Source organism: Lygodium microphyllum, chromosome 1 (assembly GCF_053477565.2).
Source record: "Lygodium microphyllum isolate KBCC chromosome 1, Lygodium_microphyllum_v1.1.10, whole genome shotgun sequence".
Lineage (NCBI taxonomy): Eukaryota > Viridiplantae > Streptophyta > Polypodiopsida > Schizaeales > Lygodiaceae > Lygodium > Lygodium microphyllum.
The window spans coordinates 135,412,933-135,434,299 of record NC_141135.1 but is presented as its reverse complement, the minus strand read 5'-3'; the positions used below and the strand labels follow the sequence as shown (position 1 = coordinate 135,434,299).

Here is a 21,367-nt window from a genome sequence, read left to right as displayed (position 1 = left end):
CGGTTCGAGAGAGTTCAGTGGAAACCCTAAAATGGGGAGCGGTTCAAAAAAGTTTAGTGGAAACCCTAATTTTTGGAGCGCCCTTCCACATCTATAAATAGACAGGCTGCCCCCATTCAGCCATTATCCTTGTTTGCAAGTTACACCAGCCCACACACCCTCTGCTGCTGTTGGCACCCAGTTTCCAGCCTGCAGCCTGCCTCCATCTGCTGTCCAGCCATCATCGACTGCAACCACATCATTCTCAACCTATCCATTGCTATAGACGACAACTCTCAGCTGCTGGCGACTGCTCCAACCTGTCCCAGACTGTTGTTTAGCCTGTTGTCCATCATCTCCAGGATTAGCCAGCCTGCGTTTTCAGCATTGCAGGCCCTGACACTCTCAAGCACTGTTTCAGCCTGCTGTTTACAACAGACTGTGCACAGTTTCCATCCCCCAATCGGTGGTACACTGCTACGTTTACCAATTTTCAGCCTCCGGACTGCTGCGTTTTGGTGACCAGCCTGTTGCCATTCACTATTCAGCACTCCTACACTCTGACTGGTGGTCACAGACTTGGGATCCATCTTTGGTGGACGTCACACTCCGACATTGCTCTGCCCTTGAGCACACTGTACACTCTTACATTCATTTACAGCATTCATTCACTTCAGAGTTGTGTTCTCTCTCTCCCTTCTTCTGTTTGTGTTTGAGTTTTTGTATTTGAGTTTTGAGTTTTGCGTTTAGGGTTTGAGTTTTGAGTTTTGCATTTAGGATTTGAGTTTTGCCCTCTGTGTCTGTGTCTCTATCTTTGTGTTTCTGTCGTGGTTGTACACTCTGTGTGTCCTCAGTGCAAACCCTAGCAATCTTCTTAACAGCACTTAAAACTGTGGTTCACATTTGCAACCACTCTCCAAACAGGTCCTTAAATAATGACATCCCTGAGGACGTTTGGCCTGGCGAATCGGTCTCATGTGACCATTTACGAATATTCGGTTGTGATGCTTTTGTGCATGTTAGAGATGAGCTGAGGAGTAAACTTGACCCGAAATCCACCAAAGGCATTTTCATGGGCTATGGTGATGAGGGTGAATTTGGCTGTAGAGTGTGGTTACCACAGTCCAAGAAAATTGTTCGCAGCCGTAATGTTGTGTTTAATGAAGCAAAGTTGCTGAAAAGTACTTTAGCTTCTAACGAAAACATGAAAAAGGTTGAATTTCAGAATTTGCAGCCACCTATTACTTCAAATGATGAGCCTCATGATGCTGTACCACAAGCTAAAACCGATGATCAACCGATTATTTTTTAGCCAGGTGATGATGGTGGACAGCAAATAGAAGCACAAGGAGGTCATGGACAACAAGATAGACTTGCTGATTATGAAAATGAAGGTTGTTGTACAGCATGAATAGCATGCTGAAAATGGCTTACAACAGCCAATAAATGCTGAAAATAACATACCTCCTGATGTAGACCTAGTTCCTGAGAATGTAGATCATTGGGTATTGCAAGTCTACACACTTAAGAAGGCAGCCACATAGGTATGACCCCTCTTTGCACTATGTGATTGTTACAGATGAGGGTGAGCCTCTTACATATAAAGAGGCCAAGTAATGCAAATTCAGCAATAAGTGGAAGCTAGCTATGCAAGAAGATATTAAATCTCTATATGCTAATGATCCTTGGGATCTTGTGTCGTTGCCCAAAGGAAAAAAGCCTATTCCAAACAAATGGGTTTACGAAATAAAGACACTTGATGGGAAACCCAAGTACAAGGCAAGACTAGTTGCCAAAGGATATGCACAAAAGGAAGGAATTGACTTCCAAGAGGTCTTCTCTGTACATGTGTATTATTATATTATACATGTGAATGCACCCTTACGTGTCCTAAGTATAAATACATTTTATTCTTTGTGTACCAACACATTGTTGATACACCCAAATCATATCGTACTCTCTCTGTCACTCTCACTAACATACACTCTTCTACTGCTAAAGATCTTCACGCTTCCCGATAGCCACTCACAACAGGGGGCATTAACATGCCTTGTAATCCAATGCCACTCTCGCATTGAGGGGAGATGTTGAGAGATAGGCATGTGAACCCTATGTATCCAAGGGTGGATAAAGGTAGCTAGGTGTGAATGAACTGGAGGACAAGATGAAACCCTAACCCTACCCATCCAAAGGCTATATAAACAGCCTAAAGGTCACTCTCACAGTAGAGGAGAGTATACTAGTTGCACTTGTGAACAACTCACTAAGCAAGATCTTCTTCTTATACTTGAGCTCTCTCTCTCTCCCTCTTGTGCACACTCTCATGCTTCCACTCTGATATTTCAACACCCTTGTATACATAGGGTTTACATATCTATCTCTCAATACTTTGTACGAGGGCGCTTGGGCAAGTGAGCAATTTTTCCAAGAGGGACATTGTCCAAATGATACCTACTACATGAGCATTCTTCAACATGTAGCATACTATGCATCCCATTGTGCAAAGCAACACTCCATGGATCCTAAGATGTTTCCACTCGCGATTTACACCACTATCCTTCTTCACATGATACTTCATCACCTTTCCCTCGTCCTTGGCATCCTTGAGTGGATAGGTAATCTTCTACTATTTTGTGATATGTTGGGTGTACCATCTGTAAGCGTTGGGAAGAACGTGAGAATGACAATACTTTTGAACTTAACTAACTCGATTAATTATCACCATAAAAATTAGAAGATAGAAAGAAAGAAAGAAAGTTATATTAATGTCTTCTAAAGACCAAAACTGGCCTATGAGACAAACTGTGATACAACTGATGAGGTCCAGCTATCCAAAATAAAAGTGCTGAATGAAAAGCTAAAAACTGAAAACTGAAAATACGGTGCTGTGAGTGTGATAAGTGTCGTGTATGTGTATGTGCGTATGTAGCTCTGGTACTCCAGATAATGGCTACAAAAGGGGAACAAATGTCGGCTGTAATAGGGGAACAACTGTCGGCTGTGATAAAGTAGTGCGATGTGTATATGTAACAGATGCAGGGAGATATGCTATCCTGGGATGTAGTAGCAGTCGTCGAAGTCGCTAATAGCAGGTGATCCCTCCTGGATGCAGGATGTGGTACATCGGCGGTGGAGAAAGAGCAAACTAGAGATCTGAGATCCAATGTGTCGAGTGTCGTCGGATCTCAGTCTGCTGTCGATGTAGATCAAGAATCCTCCGGATCTCCTGTCGGTGTGGCTGTGGGGTCCGAAACCCACGGATCCTCGTGCGGCGTCGGGTACGTTGGTCCTCAGCCTGCTGTAGTGTGAGCCCGGAGGTCTGGCTGGAGGCTGGTACAGTAGCTCTCACTCTATCTGTCTGAAAGAACTGTGTAATAGTCGTCTGGGTGGGCCCCTCTCTGACTGGGACCCGCTGTGTGCTCTGCTCTCCGATGTGCCATGCCTCTCCCAGAAAACGGCCAAATGATCTCTGATCCATATCAGTCATACATCCCTGAAGTGAGCTGCTCAATGTGTATCTAGATCTCAACTCTGAGTATGCCGGGCATCTAAGAACAAAATGCTCCTCACTCTCCACCTCTGATCTACAAAGGGGGCATATCCTCTCCTCCCGTGGGATGCCACTGGCTCTGCCACTCTCAATCATAAGCTGATGTGATGATACCCTGAGCTGTCCAATAAGAACTCTCAATCGATGTGGCATATAGATCTACATATATCTCGGAATCTCTATGAATCCCTGCTCTGATATCCTCAAGAACTGTGTATAATAATGTGCCATCTTCGATGGCAGTGGCTGTGCAGGACTGACCCATGTCCTCTGTATATAAATATGCCATATCTCCTGTCTAATGACTCTGTTCCTCTCAGAGAGAGAGAGGGTGTAAGTGGAAGCCTGAGTATCATATAGAAGAGGTGGGAGTCTATCAATGTCCAGCCCATGTCTGTCAAGCCAAGCTCTAGTCTGTGCATACCATGATGTGGTATCCCCCGCTCGAGCCATCTCCTGAGATGCCATATATGCTCTATATGCAATGCGATCTCTGTCCATATCCTGAAATCTGTGTAGGAAGCAGACTGTCTGAAATAATGCCTCGACTAGCATGGGCGGTGTGGCAAGCTCTGCTCGCACAATGTCATGTGGGACTAAGGCCTTGCTACGAATCAATCTAGATATCATGATCACCTGAGGTCTCTCCATCAATGTCCATACATAATCGGCAAGGCCTGGCCCCCATATAGCTACTCCATACATCAGTGCTGGAGTGACTAGAGTATCAAAGAGCCACCCCTTGGTGCGGGGCTCCTGGAAATGTGCCTGATGACACTGTCGCTCCATAAGAGCCAATGCTGAGTATCCTCTAGTGAGGCGGTCACGAGCTGCCTGTGTCATCGAGAAAGTCCCTGAAGCTGCTGTAAAGGTGACTCCCAAATATACATATGATCCAGTGACCTCAATACTCCCTCCTGCTGCCATGAAAATACTCTGTCTGCGTATCTGAGCTGATGTATGAAATATAAGAACCTTGGTTTTACCAAGGTTCACTGTCATGCCTCTCTGTATGCAAAAATCATCCAATGCTAATAAATGCTGCTGTAATCCCTGAGCTGAGTCTGAGACCAACACAATGTCATCTGCATATAGTAAGATATGAACTGTGGCTCCACTAAGATCTATACCTCCACCGGCTCGCTATTGAATAAACTCTGCTATCTCATCAATGTATAGCCCAAATAGAGTCGGTGAGAGTGGGCATCCTTGCTTCACACCAATGGTGCTCACAAGGGGATCTGATATACCTCCCGGACATCTGACTCTGCCAGTAACCCGCTCATATAGTGCATAAATACCCCATATCATGTCATCATCCACCCCTAGATCAAGTAGGCGTCTGAAAAGCCTCTCTCTCGGAACCGTGTCAAAGGCTTTGCAGAAATCCACAAAGCAACAGTACAATCTCTGTTTCTTCACTCGTGTCTGGTCGATCAGACAACGGAGAGTGAAGATGTGATCTATGGTAGAAAATGTCTGTCTGAACCCTGCCTGTCCAGGTGTGCGCATGCACTCTCTCTGCCAGCGTGCTCAGCTCCATTGAGAGAGAGAGAGAGAGAGAGAGAGAGAGAGGAAAAAAAAAAAGTCGACACTACATTGAGAAGGGAATTGGACCCTCCCCCTTTACAAGAATTTATTGAAATAAAACCACAGACACCCAGTGTCTAAACCATATACAAAAGGACGGATTTGTTGCAATTCTGAAAATTAGGGTTTTGAAACCCTAATTTCTACAAACTCTGAGCAACAAGCTGATTTTCTTCTTTAGTACTTGGATTAGATTAAGCTGAGTACAAAGTGCTTCTTGGATGAGAGAGAGATAGGAGAGTACAAAGCATATAGCTGAAAGTTCAACATGAGAACTTATTCCAAATGAAGAGAGAGACCTCCAATATATAGGTGAGGCGCTTGGGTGCTCAAAAGTGAAAAGTAGAGACTACAAATAACAAGTGCTTGTTAAAAATGACAAGTGTGGGGACACTTGTCTCTTCAAAATGACACATGACCTATTCTAGATGCCACATGTCACTTTTCTAGGAAAATAAGCTTTCAAACTTTCTACTCTAAAAATCTCTTAAATGGTTAAAAATTTGAGATAGCTACTAGAGACAAAATTATTCCTTGCAAAATTCCGGAGCCTTTGTCGCGAACAAAATTTTCATTTGAGTAACTTCCAAAAATAGTAACCTCTTATATTTTAGAAGTCGCCAAATTTAGCTTCTAGAGAGCTTCATTATATAGGTTCACCAATTCATGGTTTATTTCTTTGATCATAAGCATCTAGTTTCACTTTCTGAAACCACTCATTATATGGGCTTCAAGTCAATGTAACTGTCTAAGTGTAAAAGTCTTAGTCATTTGAGCTTTCAAGTCAATCTGACCGCTCGAATAAACTTTTAATTTCTCTTAGACATATTGTCAATGACGATCCAAGTATAAATATAGGTTCACCGGTTCATGGTTTGTTTCTTTGATCATAAGCATTTAGTTTCACTTTTTGAAACCACTCATTGTATGGGCTTTAAGTCAATGTAACTATCTAAGTGTAAAAGTCTTCGTTATCTGAGCTTTCAAGTCAATCTAATTGCTCGACTAAACTTTTAATTTCTCTTGGACATCTTGTCAATGACGATCCAAGTATAAATATAGGGTCTTCTGGCCATTGACTACCTTTAAATAGAAAGATGAACATTGAATCATATTTTAAAACACTTAAATAATACAAATCGCCTTTCAAAGTACATGAGTAGCAAATTAAGTGAGTCAATACATCTTCGTAACAATTGATATACAAAAGGTTTGTTATATCATCCCTCCTCTGATCTTCTGAATCATTCTTACTTAATCAACCGTCACCTATAAATTAACTTTCAAAACAAAAAAAAACACACACACAGAAAATTAAAGTTTGTTGTGGTTCCATCCGCCTTTGTAGGGCTTGGTAGGCCACTCGACAGCCGATGAGCACCCTTTGTCTGATGCCATATTCTTTGTGCGTTGACTGCTTAGACTCCCTTGGTAAGATAAAAATTGCCTCTATAGTCTTCATAGGCCACCGGATAGCCAATATGCGCCCTTTGTCCAATGCCCTGGCTACTTTGGAGTGGGACACCTTGGGGTAAACATTTTCAGCCTTCCCTTTTAGACTCCATTTTAGGCCAGAGGGGGTGTTGAGCTAACACACACTTTACAAACTGATTAGCATCTTTAAGCAGTCCCAAAACATGCTTAATTAATTGAAGATCATAAAAGTGATGCATGGTTCGAGAGAGTTTTAGTGGTACCCCAAAACCCTAATTTTTTGGAGCATCATTCGATATCTATAAAGAGACAAGCTGCCCACCATTCAACCTCACTTCTCTTGTGCAGATTTCAGCCATCAGCATTCATCCACATGGTGGTCCAACCTTCGCGATTGCTGCCATACCTTCCATAACTCCTCCAATGCCTAGCGTCTTCATTCATTGCTGCCACCCACTATCTGGTGCCCCAAACTTAGTTGTGTTCGGCATCCCCGTCATCGCCAGCCCCTCTTGCTACTTGCATTTGGTCTCTACAGTCCGAAGCATCAGGTCGCAACCCTCCACTCCTCCAAGAAACCTTCTGGAGCTTGCGTTTGGTCCTCCCCTTTGCAGGTGACAACTGGTTGTGGTCTTCCTCATCCATGAGGCAGCTCTATTGCTGCATTACATCTTCCTACTGCTGCCCTCTACGCCAAGCATCATCCCTGTTGTCAGCTCTATCTTTTGACTCCCTAGCAATCAGCATTTGGTGTTTTCCTCATCTTCTACAATCCAACTGGTGGTCACACCACTTGGGATCCATCTCCAATGGACGTCACTCTCTGACACTTCATTGCTCTGCCCTTGGACATTTTGTACACTCTTAAATTCATTTACAGCATTCATTCACTTCAAAGTTTCTTCTCTCTATGTTTATCTCAATGTTTGAGTTTTGTGTTTAGGGTTTGAGTTTTGCTTGTCACTATCTGAGTCTTTGTATTTTATTTTTGGTCATACATGTGTTTCCTCAGTGCAAACCCTAGCATATTTCACACCAAAGGCTACTCGGTCTCCTTTGCAACAGGATAAGCCTATCACCATTCCATTGTGGTATCAAAGGTTTATGTAAGATTCACGTGTTTTCCATTTTCCTACTACCCCTACAAGCCCACATAGATCAGCCAAATCATAGGCCTAGCGGGATAGTTCACTCTGTGTAAACTACACCCTTATATCACACATTCTTCAAGATCATGAGTCTATTGCAATTGATGAGGCTCTTGCACAAGATATTTGGTGTCGTGCTATGCAAAAGAGCTAAACTTGGAGTTAGTTCCACGTCCAAAGAAGCGGGAGGTGATTGGTGTAAAGTGAGTCTTGTTGAGCTAAAAATTCATTACCCATTGATTAGCTCTTTAAAACATCCCCAAAACATGTAAATTACTAAAAGTGTCATTAACACGGAGCGGTTCTAAAGTGTTTTTTGTCTTGCATACAAAACCCTGATTTGGAAAAATTCTTCTATATCTATAAATAAACAATGTACCCACCATTTAGCCCCATCCCTATCTTGCAAGTTTTAGCCATCAATCCCTCTTCCGCTAGCTGTCCAACCCCGAGCAAGTGAGCTACATAGTCTACAATTGTCGCCCAGCCTCCCACTGTTGTTGGTAATCTACCATCATCTTCAAGCGATTACGTTGTTGCATTTACCAATTCCAGCCCCAAAGACTAATGCATTCTAGTTTCCAACCTGCTGCCCTTCAATTTCCAACATCGGCCTGATTTGCATTTGCATCTACATCAAGTAGTTTTTGTGTTTTCAGCACTTGCCTAGAGATTACTACACTTGAGATCTATCTCAAGTGGACAACACATATTGATACCTCCCTTAGCCAGCCCCCATGAGAACCACCGGTTGTTGGGCAGCTCTCCCCTTGAGCATTCTGTACATTCTCTCATTCATTTATAACATTGATTTATTCACTTCAAAGTTCTCTCTCTCTCTCTCTGTTTGTGTTCTGTTTTTACATTTTGAGCTTTGAGTTTTGTGTTTTGTATTTTGTCGTTTGCGTTTATTGTGTTACTGTCTGATTTATTGTGTTTCAACTATGTTCTTACATTCTATGTTTTGTCTATGAAAACCCTAGCATATCATCACATGGTATTAGAGCCTGTGCTCTTTTAAAGAGTATCATGCAGCTATCCTGAAGAGCTTGGTTTTGTGCAAGATACACGAATAACATGTATTTAATTCACAATGGCTCAAATAGCTCCATCTTCAAATCCTCTGATGCTTTCTCTAGCTACTTCTTAAATGTAGACCCTAAGGTATTATGGACTTGATTTGGAAAACAACGCCCAATCTACTAACTTTTCTTGTAGGGATCATTTACCAAGGCTCAACTCTTCTTCATCTCATACTGCTTCACAAGGTGCATCTCAATTGGAGCACTCTGTTTACAAGACTAATCACCTCTTAGTTAAGGAATGTCTTTCCACTTGGGACATAGCCAAAAATTCTAACTCTTCACAATCAAGCCCAATGGCAAGTTCATACAATCCATTTTTGTGTGAGTCTAATTTTGTCTATACTGGTCCTATTATAAGGAAACCAATTGTAAGTCACCATGGAGACCGAGATTGGTACCTGTATGGACTTCAAAAAAACTCTATGCTTAGAAATGTTCCACAAAGAAATCCCTTATCCTTTGTTTCAGTTGAGTATAAGCTTGGTGCTTCCCATTCACATTCACATTTCTTGCCCTTTCCTCCCACATTCACTTCATATTTAGATTCTTTTTCTTTCAATCTAGACCCTCACTTTAGACCTACAATAGGTTATCCGGTCTTAGCATATATTGTCTTTGATGCACATCAAGATTATAGACCATCACTACACACTCAAAGGTATTTAGATTCTTTTTCTTTCAATCTAAACCCTCACTTTAGACCTACAATAGGTTATCCGGTCTTACCATACATTATCTTTGATGCACATCAAGATTATAGAGCATCATTAGACATTCAAAGGTATACCACTCTGCACCCTAGTACATCATCACTGGGAATGCCACCCTTTAATATTGTCATGGTGTTTAACGAGGAGTGAAGGTTAAACATTAGGCAATGGCAATTGTGGAGAGAGAGAGAGAGAGAGAGAGAGAGAGAGAGAGAGAGTGTGTGTGTGTGTGTGTGTGAGCAACACTAGTAGAGAGTGATGCACGATGTGTGGGTACAAAAGATGTACCACTCTTTAGGTTTTTGATAGTTTTATGTAAAGGACTAAAGTACAAGTGCACGGGTATGTTCACACCCGAGCATGTATAAAAGGCACAATCGCCCTTTATTCCCAACAACTGAAATATATATATGTGCAAAGCTGAAATACACATACTAGCCAATTCCCATCATCTATCAACAATGAGCAAACCGCTCTGCTGGAAGTCCCTGAGAAAATCTACACGATTATCATCTATATGTACCTTGACAAGCTCAATGCTTTTGCTATCAAGTACATTCCTAATAAAGTAAGACTTCACCTATATGTGCTTCATCTTTGCATGAAAGACACAATTCCATCTAGCATGATAGCACTCTGACTATCACAATGGAGAATGGGAGTCTCAATAATGCCAAGCTCTCCCACCAAACGTAAAAGCCATAAAGCCTCCCATCATCTGTCAGCAATGAGCAAACCACTCTGCTAGAAGTCCCTTCTTGAGAAGATTTATAGGATTATCATCTATATGTACCTTAACAAGCTCAATGCTTTTGGTATCAAGTACATCCTTGATAAAGTGATACTTCACCTATATGTACGTCTTTGCATGAAAGACGCGATTCCATCTAGCATGATAGCACTCTGACTATCACAATGGAAGACGGGAGTCTCAGTAATGCCAAGCTCTCCCACCAAACGTGAAAGCCATAAAATAAAGCCTCCTTCCATGCCTCAATTGCAGCCACATACTCTACCTTTGTAATAGTCAATGCAACACACTTCTGTAGCCTAGAGATCCAAGAAATTGCTCCCCCTATGAAAGTGAATACATACCCTAACGTAGACTTATTGCAATCAGCATGACCAGCATAGTCTGCATCCGAAAGGCCAACAATAGATGCTTCTTGCTTTCCAAAGCAGATGCACACATTCTTTGTGCCCTTAAGATATCTCATGATACCTTTCATTGCTTCTCAAAGCTTTCTACCAAGATGTGCCATGTACTTGCTAACCACTCCCACAACAAATGCTATGTCAGAACGTGTAGCAACCATATGGCATACATCAAGCTACCCACAGCTAAAGCATATAGGATCTTAGCCATTTTAGCCTTTTTATCATCAGATGTAGAGCTGTTCTTTGCACTAAGTTTCACATATGGAGATAATGGTACACCAATTGCTTTCCCTCCCTTCCATATTGAAATGTTGCAAAATCTTTGATACATACTCCTACTATGACAAATAAAGAATATCTTTCAATGTGTCTCTAAGTATATGTATGCCAAGAATATGATTAGCTTCACCAAGATCCTTCATATCAAAGCTGCTATGTAGATTCTGCTTCAATGTGTCTAGCGCATGAACATCCCTACCACCAATCAGCATGTCATCCACATACAAAATCAGTATAATAAGGCTGTCATCTGCCACCTTCTTGGTATAGAAGCAATAATCCACTAGACTTCTTTGAAAACCTTGAGAATGCATAAATGTATCAAACTTATGATACCATTCACACAGTGCATATTTCAGCCTATACAAGCTTTTGTTGAGTTTACATACCATATTTTCTTGCCCCTTAGCCACAAAACCTTCTAGTTGTTGCATATATATGTCCTCATGCAAATCACCATGTAAGAAAGCAGTCTTGACATCCATTTGTATGAGGTCCATATCCTCACATGCAACCAAGCCCAATATGGTTTGTAAAGTAATCATTTTGACTACAACAGAAAAGATCTCATCAAAGTGAATCCCATATTCCTGCTTGTACCCTTTGGCAACCAACCGTGCTTTGTACTTTGGTGAGAAATCAGAGGTCACCTTTCCTTTTGTAAACCCATTTGCATGGTAGGATTTTCTACCCCTTAGGCAAATGCACAAATCCCAAGTACCATTTTTCTAAAGAGATTCCGTCAACCTAGCTTTATGTCATCTTGCTGTCCTTTCTATCCATTATTTCCTTAAAGCATGATAGATCACCATGATCTGTCAACATGATATAATCAGTAACATAAGTCGTACCAACAACAAACCTATTTGGCTGTTTGGTAATTTTGGTTAATCTACGGACCCAATGATCAGTGTTTGTTGGCTGTTCACCTTACAAATCTGCATTGACAGTTTGATATTTGAGCATGCTTACCATAAATACAATGATCACAATGGTTGAAATCAGAATACCTCAAACGTGGCAAATAACCCAAACAAAAAAAGTGCTTTCATTCCAATTTGACTCATGTGCCCCAACCGGCTATGCCACAAAGACACTTGATAGCTCAGTTATCGCGACAACATGATCATGCACACTAGATACATATACCACACTATCTAGTCAAATGAGTCAAGACCAAGTACCACAGTGATGGCATGTTGAACAAGCACAAGGCCCGCCTTGTTTCTAAAGGTTTTGCACGGCCTCTAGGCATTGATTGCCATGAAACTTTTGCTCGTACAACTTGGATAGCTACTACTTGCGTAGTTCTTGCCTTAGCTAGCCATAGGAGATGGCCAGTCTATCAGCTGGATGTGAAGTTTGCCTTCTTGAATGGGAAGTTGAAGGAGAAGATCTATATTGAGCAACCTCCACGCTTCAATTCTTATGATGGTAAGGTGTAAAGGTTGAGGAAGGCTCTCTATGGCCTTAAGCAAGCTCCCCGTGCTTGGAATGAGAAGATTGATTGGTTTCTCCAAGAGAAATTCGGGTATCAGCATTCCAAAGCCAACCCCCAACTTTATGTACACACCTTAGATGGAGACCATGTATTGTTTGTCCATTATGTGGACAACTTGATTGTGATTGATGACCGTACTCAGGTGGTCGAGCAAACAAAGACAGCACTTCATGAGAAGTTTGAGATGAAGAATATGAAACTTCTTCACTTCTTTCTAGGTTATGAGATCTATCAGACTCTGAGGGGGATCTTTATTTCCCAACAGCGGAATGTATAGGAGCTCTTGACTACGTGTGAAATGGAGCGATACAAGTCTCTCACGACTCCTATGGACCCGAATTGGAAGGCTATAGCTCATTCCAATTCTCCTTTGGTGGATGCTACCCGTTATAGGCAATTGGTTGGCTCCTTGATCTAGCTTTTTAATACTCATGTTGACTTATGTTATGCTGTAGATGTGTTGGTTGGATTCATGAGTGACCCCAAGATGGTGCATTGGCAAGCTACTCATAGGATTTTGCGGTTCCTACAGGGGACTCCTGATCTTGGAATCTAGTATACAGCTCATACCAATGCTACAAACTTCGTACTTACAAGATGGTGTGATTCAGATTGGGCTGGCAATGTGGATCATTGGAGCCTAAAAGTGGTATGATAGCCTTCATCATCTAGCTGCCCTATGCTTATCAAGCTCTTCTTGAGCTAGGATACATGCCTAACATTATGCAAAGTGAATACCAAAACATGTTAAAATGTCAACTGCACACTTCTAATCCTTGCAATGTCACATGCATAATTGTCTCCTAAGTGGGCAACACCATGTCTACCACCACTATAGTTAGATAGCCACTTACAGTGTGATGTTACATGAAATGAAACACCTAAATCAAGAATCTAGGTGTGCATGTCATCATCAAAATCTGCAATCAATGACTATGCACTAAAAGAAGAAGTAAAGAATACATCACAGCCGTTGTCACTCTTGTGACTGACTACATTGGCTTCCTCTATCTTCACACTACTCTTCTTTGCATGTTGACTGTCCTTTTTCTCATCTTAGTTATTATCAATGTTTTTGCCTTTACCCTTTTCTTTCTTCCACAAAAAGCAATCCCGCTTGAAGTGCCCTTTTTTGCCACAATGATGGCACTCCACATTTATCCCACGAGACTTGCTACATGCTTTGTTGTCAGAATTGCCCTTTAGCTAGAATCTGCCTCTACGATGTAATGCATTGGAAGACTTGTTTTGCTGAAATATTTTGCCTATTGAGCTCTTCCATGAGTAAAGAGCTCTCCACATCTGAATATAACAGCATAGCATTTGAGTTGCTCATTGTTGTCCTAAAAGTGTCCCAACTTTTAAGCAAGGTGCATAGCAAAAATATTGCCTTAAACTCCTCATCAATGTGAAATTCCAAGGTAATCAACTGACTAAAAATAGAGTTAAACTCATTCAAATGTATAGACATGGTTGTACCTTCCTTCATACAAAAGTCTATCAACTTTTTCAACCAGTAAACCTTGCTAACTACACTTTTCTAAGCATATAACTCCTCAAGTCTTTGCCACATATCATAGGCACATTTGAGTTTCTGGATGTTGAAAAGCAAAGTGTCTGACACTAAAAACTCTATGGTAGAGCGTACAAGCTCATCTAGATCATCCCACTTCTCTTGATCCATGGTTGGTGGTTTTACTCCTTTTGTTTTGACGGGCTTCACCTGTTTCTTCTACACCAAGACACTATAGCACTACTTTTGCCATATAGCAAAGTTATGTGCATCTTCAAGCTTCTTAATGTGAAAAAGATTGCTACTATCACTACTACCAGTCATGATTTACAGCTCAAAGGTCAACAAATGTAAGCCCAAATGTCACACAAATGATGAAGGTACAAAGCAAGTACCAACCAACAATGAAATTCAAGTAATTGCAAAATTTTCAGATCTGCAAATTTATTTTCAGATGTACAAAATGTGTGCTACAGCGCATCACAAGCAATTGCAACCATATCATGGGCTAATATATCAATTACATAAAAAAAGCCCCAAATTTTAGCTGTAATTTCTGCTCCCAATGCATCCACGGGCACCAATTAGACTCTCACAGTCAAAAGCCCTAAAATTTCTCTACTCAAACTGCTCAAATGACATCAAACACAATTCCCGAACGGATTGCACAAGCCAATTTTGCCAAAATTTCACAAATTTTGCAAAAGCCCCAAATTTGTCCAGGGTCTTATGTGCTCCTTTTGCATAGAAACTGTATTGCAAGTACATACCAAGACCAAATTTGACCCAAATTTTTCAAATTTAGCAAAAGCCCCAAATTGTACAAGGTCCAATGTGTCAAATTTCCAAGAATTGCACCTATCCCACTGCAATTTCTGCACATGCGAAGAAAGCCCCAATTTTTTGAGACCCAAGAGTATTCAAGAATGCACAAATTTTACTTTGAGAGTAAAATCTCCAACGTACGCCAAAATCCCCAAATTCTAGTAAAAGCATACCCAATCTCTGAGATTTGTTGAGTTGTGCTGGCCCAAATATCTCAAACAAAAGATAAACCTTTGATGAAAATAAATGATTTCCTTTATAAAAAAAAGGTGCGACGGGTGACAATTGACTGCTGGTCAAATCTTGCACCCGCATTACCCTACCCTACGATAACTTGTCTCGCATTGGCCTGCCCATCAACGACCTACCATACTGCCCGTTGAGGATGTCTGCCTTATGCTAACCAGTCCGCCCCGTCGAGGGCTTGTCGACTGCCGCACGCTTGACCAAGACCGACAACCTGCAACCTTCAGCTCTAATACTAGTTTGTCGTGGCGTTTGACAAGCAGTGGAGGTTCAATGTTAGGCAATTGCAATTGCGGAGAGAGAGTGAGAGAGAGAGTGAGAGTGAGAGTGAGAGAGTGAGAGTGAGAGAGTGAGCTGCACTAGTAGAGAGTGATGCACGATGTGTGGGTACGAAAGATATACCTACTACCACTCCTTAGATTTTGATAGTTATATGTAAAGGACTAAAGTACAAGTGCAAAGGTGTGTTCACACCCAAGCACATATAAAAGGCATGGTGGCCCTTTATTCCCAACAAATACTACGCCTTACACCCACCTGCGAGTGCATTACTCTCTGTTCTCTGGTCCTATTGTGGGGAGTCCCTCTCTTGCACACCGGATTGTCCGCCTTACTTGCTCAAACACATGAATCCCCATCTTGTGTGGGGTGAGTCACCTCCTACTTTGAAGGAAACAAGGAGTGGAAAGGAATCACCTCGACGTTTAGACCCAATTCTGCCTTCCCTGATTGGCCACCACGTTCCAATGCCGATGGTTAGTCTCTTTCTTTAAGTGGTATACTCACACCCTCACAAAGACCCTCCTAGCACTTCTTGCCTAAAAAGAATAGGTTTTGTACATTTTGCCTAAAACCCAACCATGTAGATGACAACTATCGCTCAAAGGCCAATCTTATGCCCACACCCAAAATCACCTCATCCCCAACTAAGGGTCTTCTACCCATACCAAAGCTACATCCATTCCCCAACCTCAATCCCTTCTAGCAATGGTAGTGCCACTCCAAGAAGGTTGAGAGGGGGTCTTCCCTAGGCTGAGACTTGCAAAAGATAACCTGTGAATGTGGCAACAGCCAATCACGGTGCTATATATAGCAAAGGGCTGAAAAAAAGTGACCTATCAACATAAGGCCAAGCATTTAATGCTGGCTTACGTGCATTATTTAATGCAAAAAATGCTGGCATAAATAAAAAATGCTGATCGCCTCATACAAGCCAATGTGAACGCAATCCAAACCATTGAAAAAGAAATGCATGGGGTGAAAAATAACTTGGCCAGTGTGAACACACCTAAAACCGACTAAAAACGAAATGCATGCTCAAAATAGAGTTGTCTCCTCCGTCAAAACGCATGATAAACTAGAGTCAAAGCTCATAATGTCCCCATCTCACTCAAACTGAGGCTCATATGCACCAGATGACCATGCAAGACACACATGACTGCTAACAATTCTAAAGGTTGTATTATGGATATATTCAAAAGCAATCTTCTAGGCTCTTCTTCAATTGATCCTATTGGGCAAACAAGCTTATTGAAGTAAAGTTTGTATTATGGGTATGTTCAAAAGCAATCTTCTAGGGCCTTCTTCAATTGATCCTATTGAGCAAAGAAGCTCATTGAAGTTGATCAAAGATATCATCAACGTTAAGAATTGGGAGCCTATTCTTCATTGTTATGTTATCAAAGCTCGATAATCTACACATGTAGATAGAAACTTGCTTCTAACATACATAAAGGTTAGGAATACAAAGGTCAGTTTGGTGATGAAGCTCCCTTGAAAGAAAATGGCTAGTATGTTCTTGTAGTCTTTCAAAAAGCAACTCACTACTCAATTCATTTTGTGAGGGGAAATCCCCCCCCCCCCAAAAAAAGAAAACAGAAACCCAATGCCCTCTTTTTTAATAGGTATCCTTCAAATCCACAAAGAATGTGGGATCTATGAAACAGGTCCTCAAAGAAACTCACATCTACTCATCCAGACAAGTCTTCAATTCTTCAGGAATCTGTAGATCAGCTTGAGCTATCCTATCCTACTTCAAGGACTATCTTCCTATCTGAATGGCAAAATGCCTTAGCAGCCCAATCCTCAACTCTTTGTTTGCTGTTTTCACTGCAGCAGACCTGTAAAATAAGTTTCAGCCCTCTTTTCCACTGAATTCCAGTTTCCAGAAGTCTCTTTAATACTCATCGAATAAATAGTAAATGATGTACAGATATGGTTGAACAACAGGACCAAACGTCTGGCATTTGAGAGGTCTGTCAAGTAGCCGGCCATCTTCAGCCAGGTGGTTTTCAAATTCGTCTTGATGCAGATAAATATTAGCAAAACCAACTGGAATGCCCTCTGAGCACCGACTGTCATCCTGCGTGTCAAAAAGACCAACAAAATGCCAAGCTGACCATAACAGCAGCTCATCAATTGCAAGTTGCTATGCCCATCGCTAGCCGTGATTTCTTCACAGACAACAGCGGCTGGGCCAATCAATCTGCCCTTCTGAGACCAGCACGCAGTCAACATTGAGCTCAACACACTGTTGGCCAGTATTGTCAGTTATCAATCTAGCTTATAGACTGTGCCATGCAGCAAAGCTCATGTCTCATGGGTTGGTCGTACTAAAACCACCGTTAAACAGGCGAAAAAGGCGTGCAGGATGGTGCAACTTGGAACGTTCACGGAGTAGTAAGACTAGCTCCGACGACGAGAAGAGAACCTGCCTTAAACCAACTATAACACACACACACACACATTCTCTCTCTCTCTCTCTCTCTCTCTCTCCCGCGCACCTTCACGAAGCTATTAAATTCGGCAGCGTCGCGACTAGAGTCCAAGCGACTAGAGTCCATCCGCGCTCTCCTTCGTCAGCTTCTCCCTAAAAGCATACCTGCTTACTCACGAGCCGAAAATAATTGACACGTTCAGGTTCATAGAGATTAGGGTAGAATGTTTTTAAAAGGAGAAAACCCGTTGCTATGGAACAAAGCCGTAATAGCGATTAGCCCCTTTATGCAGAGCTGTAGGCATTACGAACCGTCGCTTGAGTTATAGAACAAGGGCGTACTATATTGCGCGCAAGAGTATTGCCTTTTTTCTTTGCATGAGAGATTAGCCCTTTCATGCAAAGTAAAGTCATTCAAGCTGTAGAGATTAAGAATTACATCTTGAGCTATAGAACAAGCGTGCACTATTGCACACACGAGCATTGCCTTTTTTGTTTGCACGAGAGAGAGAGAGAGAGAGAGAGAGCAAGAACCCATTTCTTTTATTTTCTAAATAAACTCTTCTTTCTCAAAAAACAAGATATCCATACATTTCACGACTAAGTAGATCACTTAACTGAAGTTAATCATGTAATTTTTTTTAGGACATGTACTAGGTTGTCATCGCACCATTTTAAAAGCATATGGCTAAAGGGTAATGCTAACAAAGTGCATGATACTCAACCTCCATAGAAGATAAGCCCATGGTAGGTTGTTTCTTGTTGCTCCATGAGATAGCTCCTCATCCAATGGACAAAGAAAAACCTATAATTGAGCATCCCAACTCCACATCACCTACCTAATCTGAGTCACTTCATCCAATAAGAGTGACCCCTCTCCATACATGATCTTGTAGGATCAAGTCCCCTATAAGTAGTACCACACCCATAAAGCAACTCGCCAATGAGCCTGAGTAGGAGTCTTCCATAAAAGAAGACATGAATGCCACCATGAAAGAGATGTCTAGCTAACTATAAATGACCCAAATCAAACATCCAATAAGACATCTGTAGCAAGAAGCATCAAGAAGGGGATATTCCGTAGTAACCAATTTTGGACTCAAGGTCCATAGGGCAAGAAATAGGCTAACATTCAGCATACCAAACTTGGAAAGAAGCTCAAAGATGTACTTGTGCTAGGAGATGAAACTACCTTGTGCCATCTAATAGATCTCCAGACCAAGGAAGAAGTGCAAGATCCCAAGGTCCATATGGAATCATCAACAACGAGCATCAAATACTTAGCCATCCTAAGGAAGATCATGCCCATTGGTCAACATAAGTTGATGGGTACCAACTCTAGTGGTGTAGAAGCCCTCCAAGAAGCAAGTTATGGATGAGGCTACCTATATTGCTTGCCCCCATAAGCAATTAGTGCATAAATTTTGAATAAGAGAAAAATCGAAAAGTTGCTCTGTTAACTTCTTCCAAGAACCCAAGCTCATGAGAAGTCTCCGTAGCAAGGGTAGTGAACTTATAAAGCCCACCCTCCTGATGACTTGTCCAAATAGTAGAACCTATAGAATCATCCTCAACAATCACAATATCCCAGGTAAAGACCACATGAGTACCTAATTGTGTTAGACCATGGACAAAAAGAATGTTAAAAGCCCAAATACGGTACATAAAGGACTTTGGTTGCTAAAGCCTGATGGTTGGGCAAAAGGGAAACAGTCCCCACTCCACAAACTAGCATGGAAAAGTTGTCACCAATGGTGACTCAACCCCCTTTGAAATGAAGATCCTAAAGCCAATCCAAATGATAGGTCATAAGGGAAGTGGCCCCACTATCAATGAGCCATGGCTTCTCCCCAATGGAGGAAGCAAGGGTTGTATCCTCAATCTCAAATGATACACAAAGATAGAATCGATAGTAGTAGGGGTAGCCTTTGAGTCCTTCAATCATTTCACTTCAAATGGGGATACTTCTACCAACACTTCTCCTTTGAATGAGTGCCCTCCCCATAACGTGGGCACTTGGGTTTAGACATATTCTTATCCTTCTCATTATCTTGCTTCTTATTGTTGTCATTTGCCTTCTTATTCCCCTTCTTGTTTCCCCCTCTCACATTTATAGTAAAAGCTTTGATAGAGCCAAATACACTGGCTCCTACCTCTTGGAGACGCTCGTCATGTTCCAAGACAAGCAAGGCTAACTCCTCCCAAAGAAGAGTCTCATGCACTCTCAATGTAAGAAGACTAGAGTAGAAAACATCATATTTAGGAGATGGGAGTTGGGTAAGGAGAAAATTTGACATAGCCTCCAAAGATATTGTCCAACCAAGGGATGCAAGCTCATCCCTTATATCCTCCATTTTGTTAATGTGATCCTTCATAGAAGGAGACTTGTCAATCAAGAGCATGCCAAGCTTCTTCTCCAAGGTGATCCGATGGATAAAAGTCTTCTAATGGTAGAGAGAGAAGAAAGGTTTGTCCACACTTCTGCCGCTATCTTTAACATCTGCACATAAACAATGACATAATTCTATAGGCTCATAAAAGAAAGGACTAGGCTTGAAAATTGAGCCTACCCCAAAGGGCTACATGATTCATGGATGAACCAATAGCAAGATCTTCCATTGGCCGAGGAATAGGGGTAGTCACAAAAGCCCAATGATCAAATGTATCAAGAATACACCCCCTTTTGTAAGACCAAAGAGAGTAACTAGATCCATAGGAACAGTCTTCTTTGGGTGGAGAAGGAAGAACGAGGACTTGAACAAAAGGTGCCACCATAGGCATCATAGGGCCATGAGGATAGGCCTCATGGGAAACATGAAGAGAGGGGGAGGAGATGGCTACTCTAAACTTCACAACTTGTCCAAGTGATGGTTCTCATGCAAAAAGAGATTCTAACCTTTGATCTTCATGATGATCATGGTGCCTCTAAAAGGGAGTATGAATAGACTTCTCATTTGAGTATAGAAGAGTTGAACAAAGAGAATAATCATCTATACCCTGCAAAAGATCAATTGTAGATGTCTTGCCTTTGTCAAAAGCACTTGTAGAATGCAAAAAATATATATTTTTTGTAGTAAGCAACATGCTGAAAATTTGTGTTTTCAACAACAGGGTTATCTTCTCTATAGGAAACCTCTGGTCTCATCGAAGGATAATACCATGTGAGAGTGCACGATGGAAGAGAAACACAAAACTGTAAAGAAAATGAGAAAAAGCAGGAATGGAAAAGAAATTTGCATTGAATCTGGAAAGAATGCTAAGTACAATGATGGACTAATTAGTCTTTGCACGTAGTCCAAAGCATTGGTGAGGGGATCAAAATAGGCTAAAGATGATGATGGCAACATGGGAGATGGAGATGGAGATAGAGGCAATGTGTGCAACCTCCAAAAGACAAAAGATGATGATTTTCCCCAAAAACCTACAAGTCTACCCCAAAAATATACAATCGGCTTGCTGAGCAACCAACACTACCTACAGGCTTTCTTTTTTAGTGGGCCTAAATAATGGCATCGATATTGCAAAAATGCTAACGTGGCACTATCTAGGCTTATCATTGTTGCTAATGTCTAAGGCTACGTGACCTTTGATAGATAGGACATGTGGAATTTAGGGGAGGAAATGCACACAAAA

General features: G+C 41.5%; 1 protein-coding gene across 1 annotated transcript in view; it reads right to left on the bottom strand.

Moving 5' to 3' along the window:
- Positions 1 to 18,015, bottom strand: part of LOC148041713 (mitochondrial import inner membrane translocase subunit TIM8-like) — a 35,875-nt gene extending 17,860 nt beyond the window's left edge. Inside the window, exon 1 of the mRNA XM_087688694.1 lies at positions 17,802 to 18,015. Within this exon, the coding sequence (XP_087544820.1) occupies positions 17,802 to 17,861 (60 nt within the window). The 5' untranslated portion in view covers positions 17,862 to 18,015. The remainder of the gene's footprint in view (positions 1 to 17,801) is intronic.
- Between the last annotated feature and the right edge of the window lie 3,352 nt (positions 18,016 to 21,367).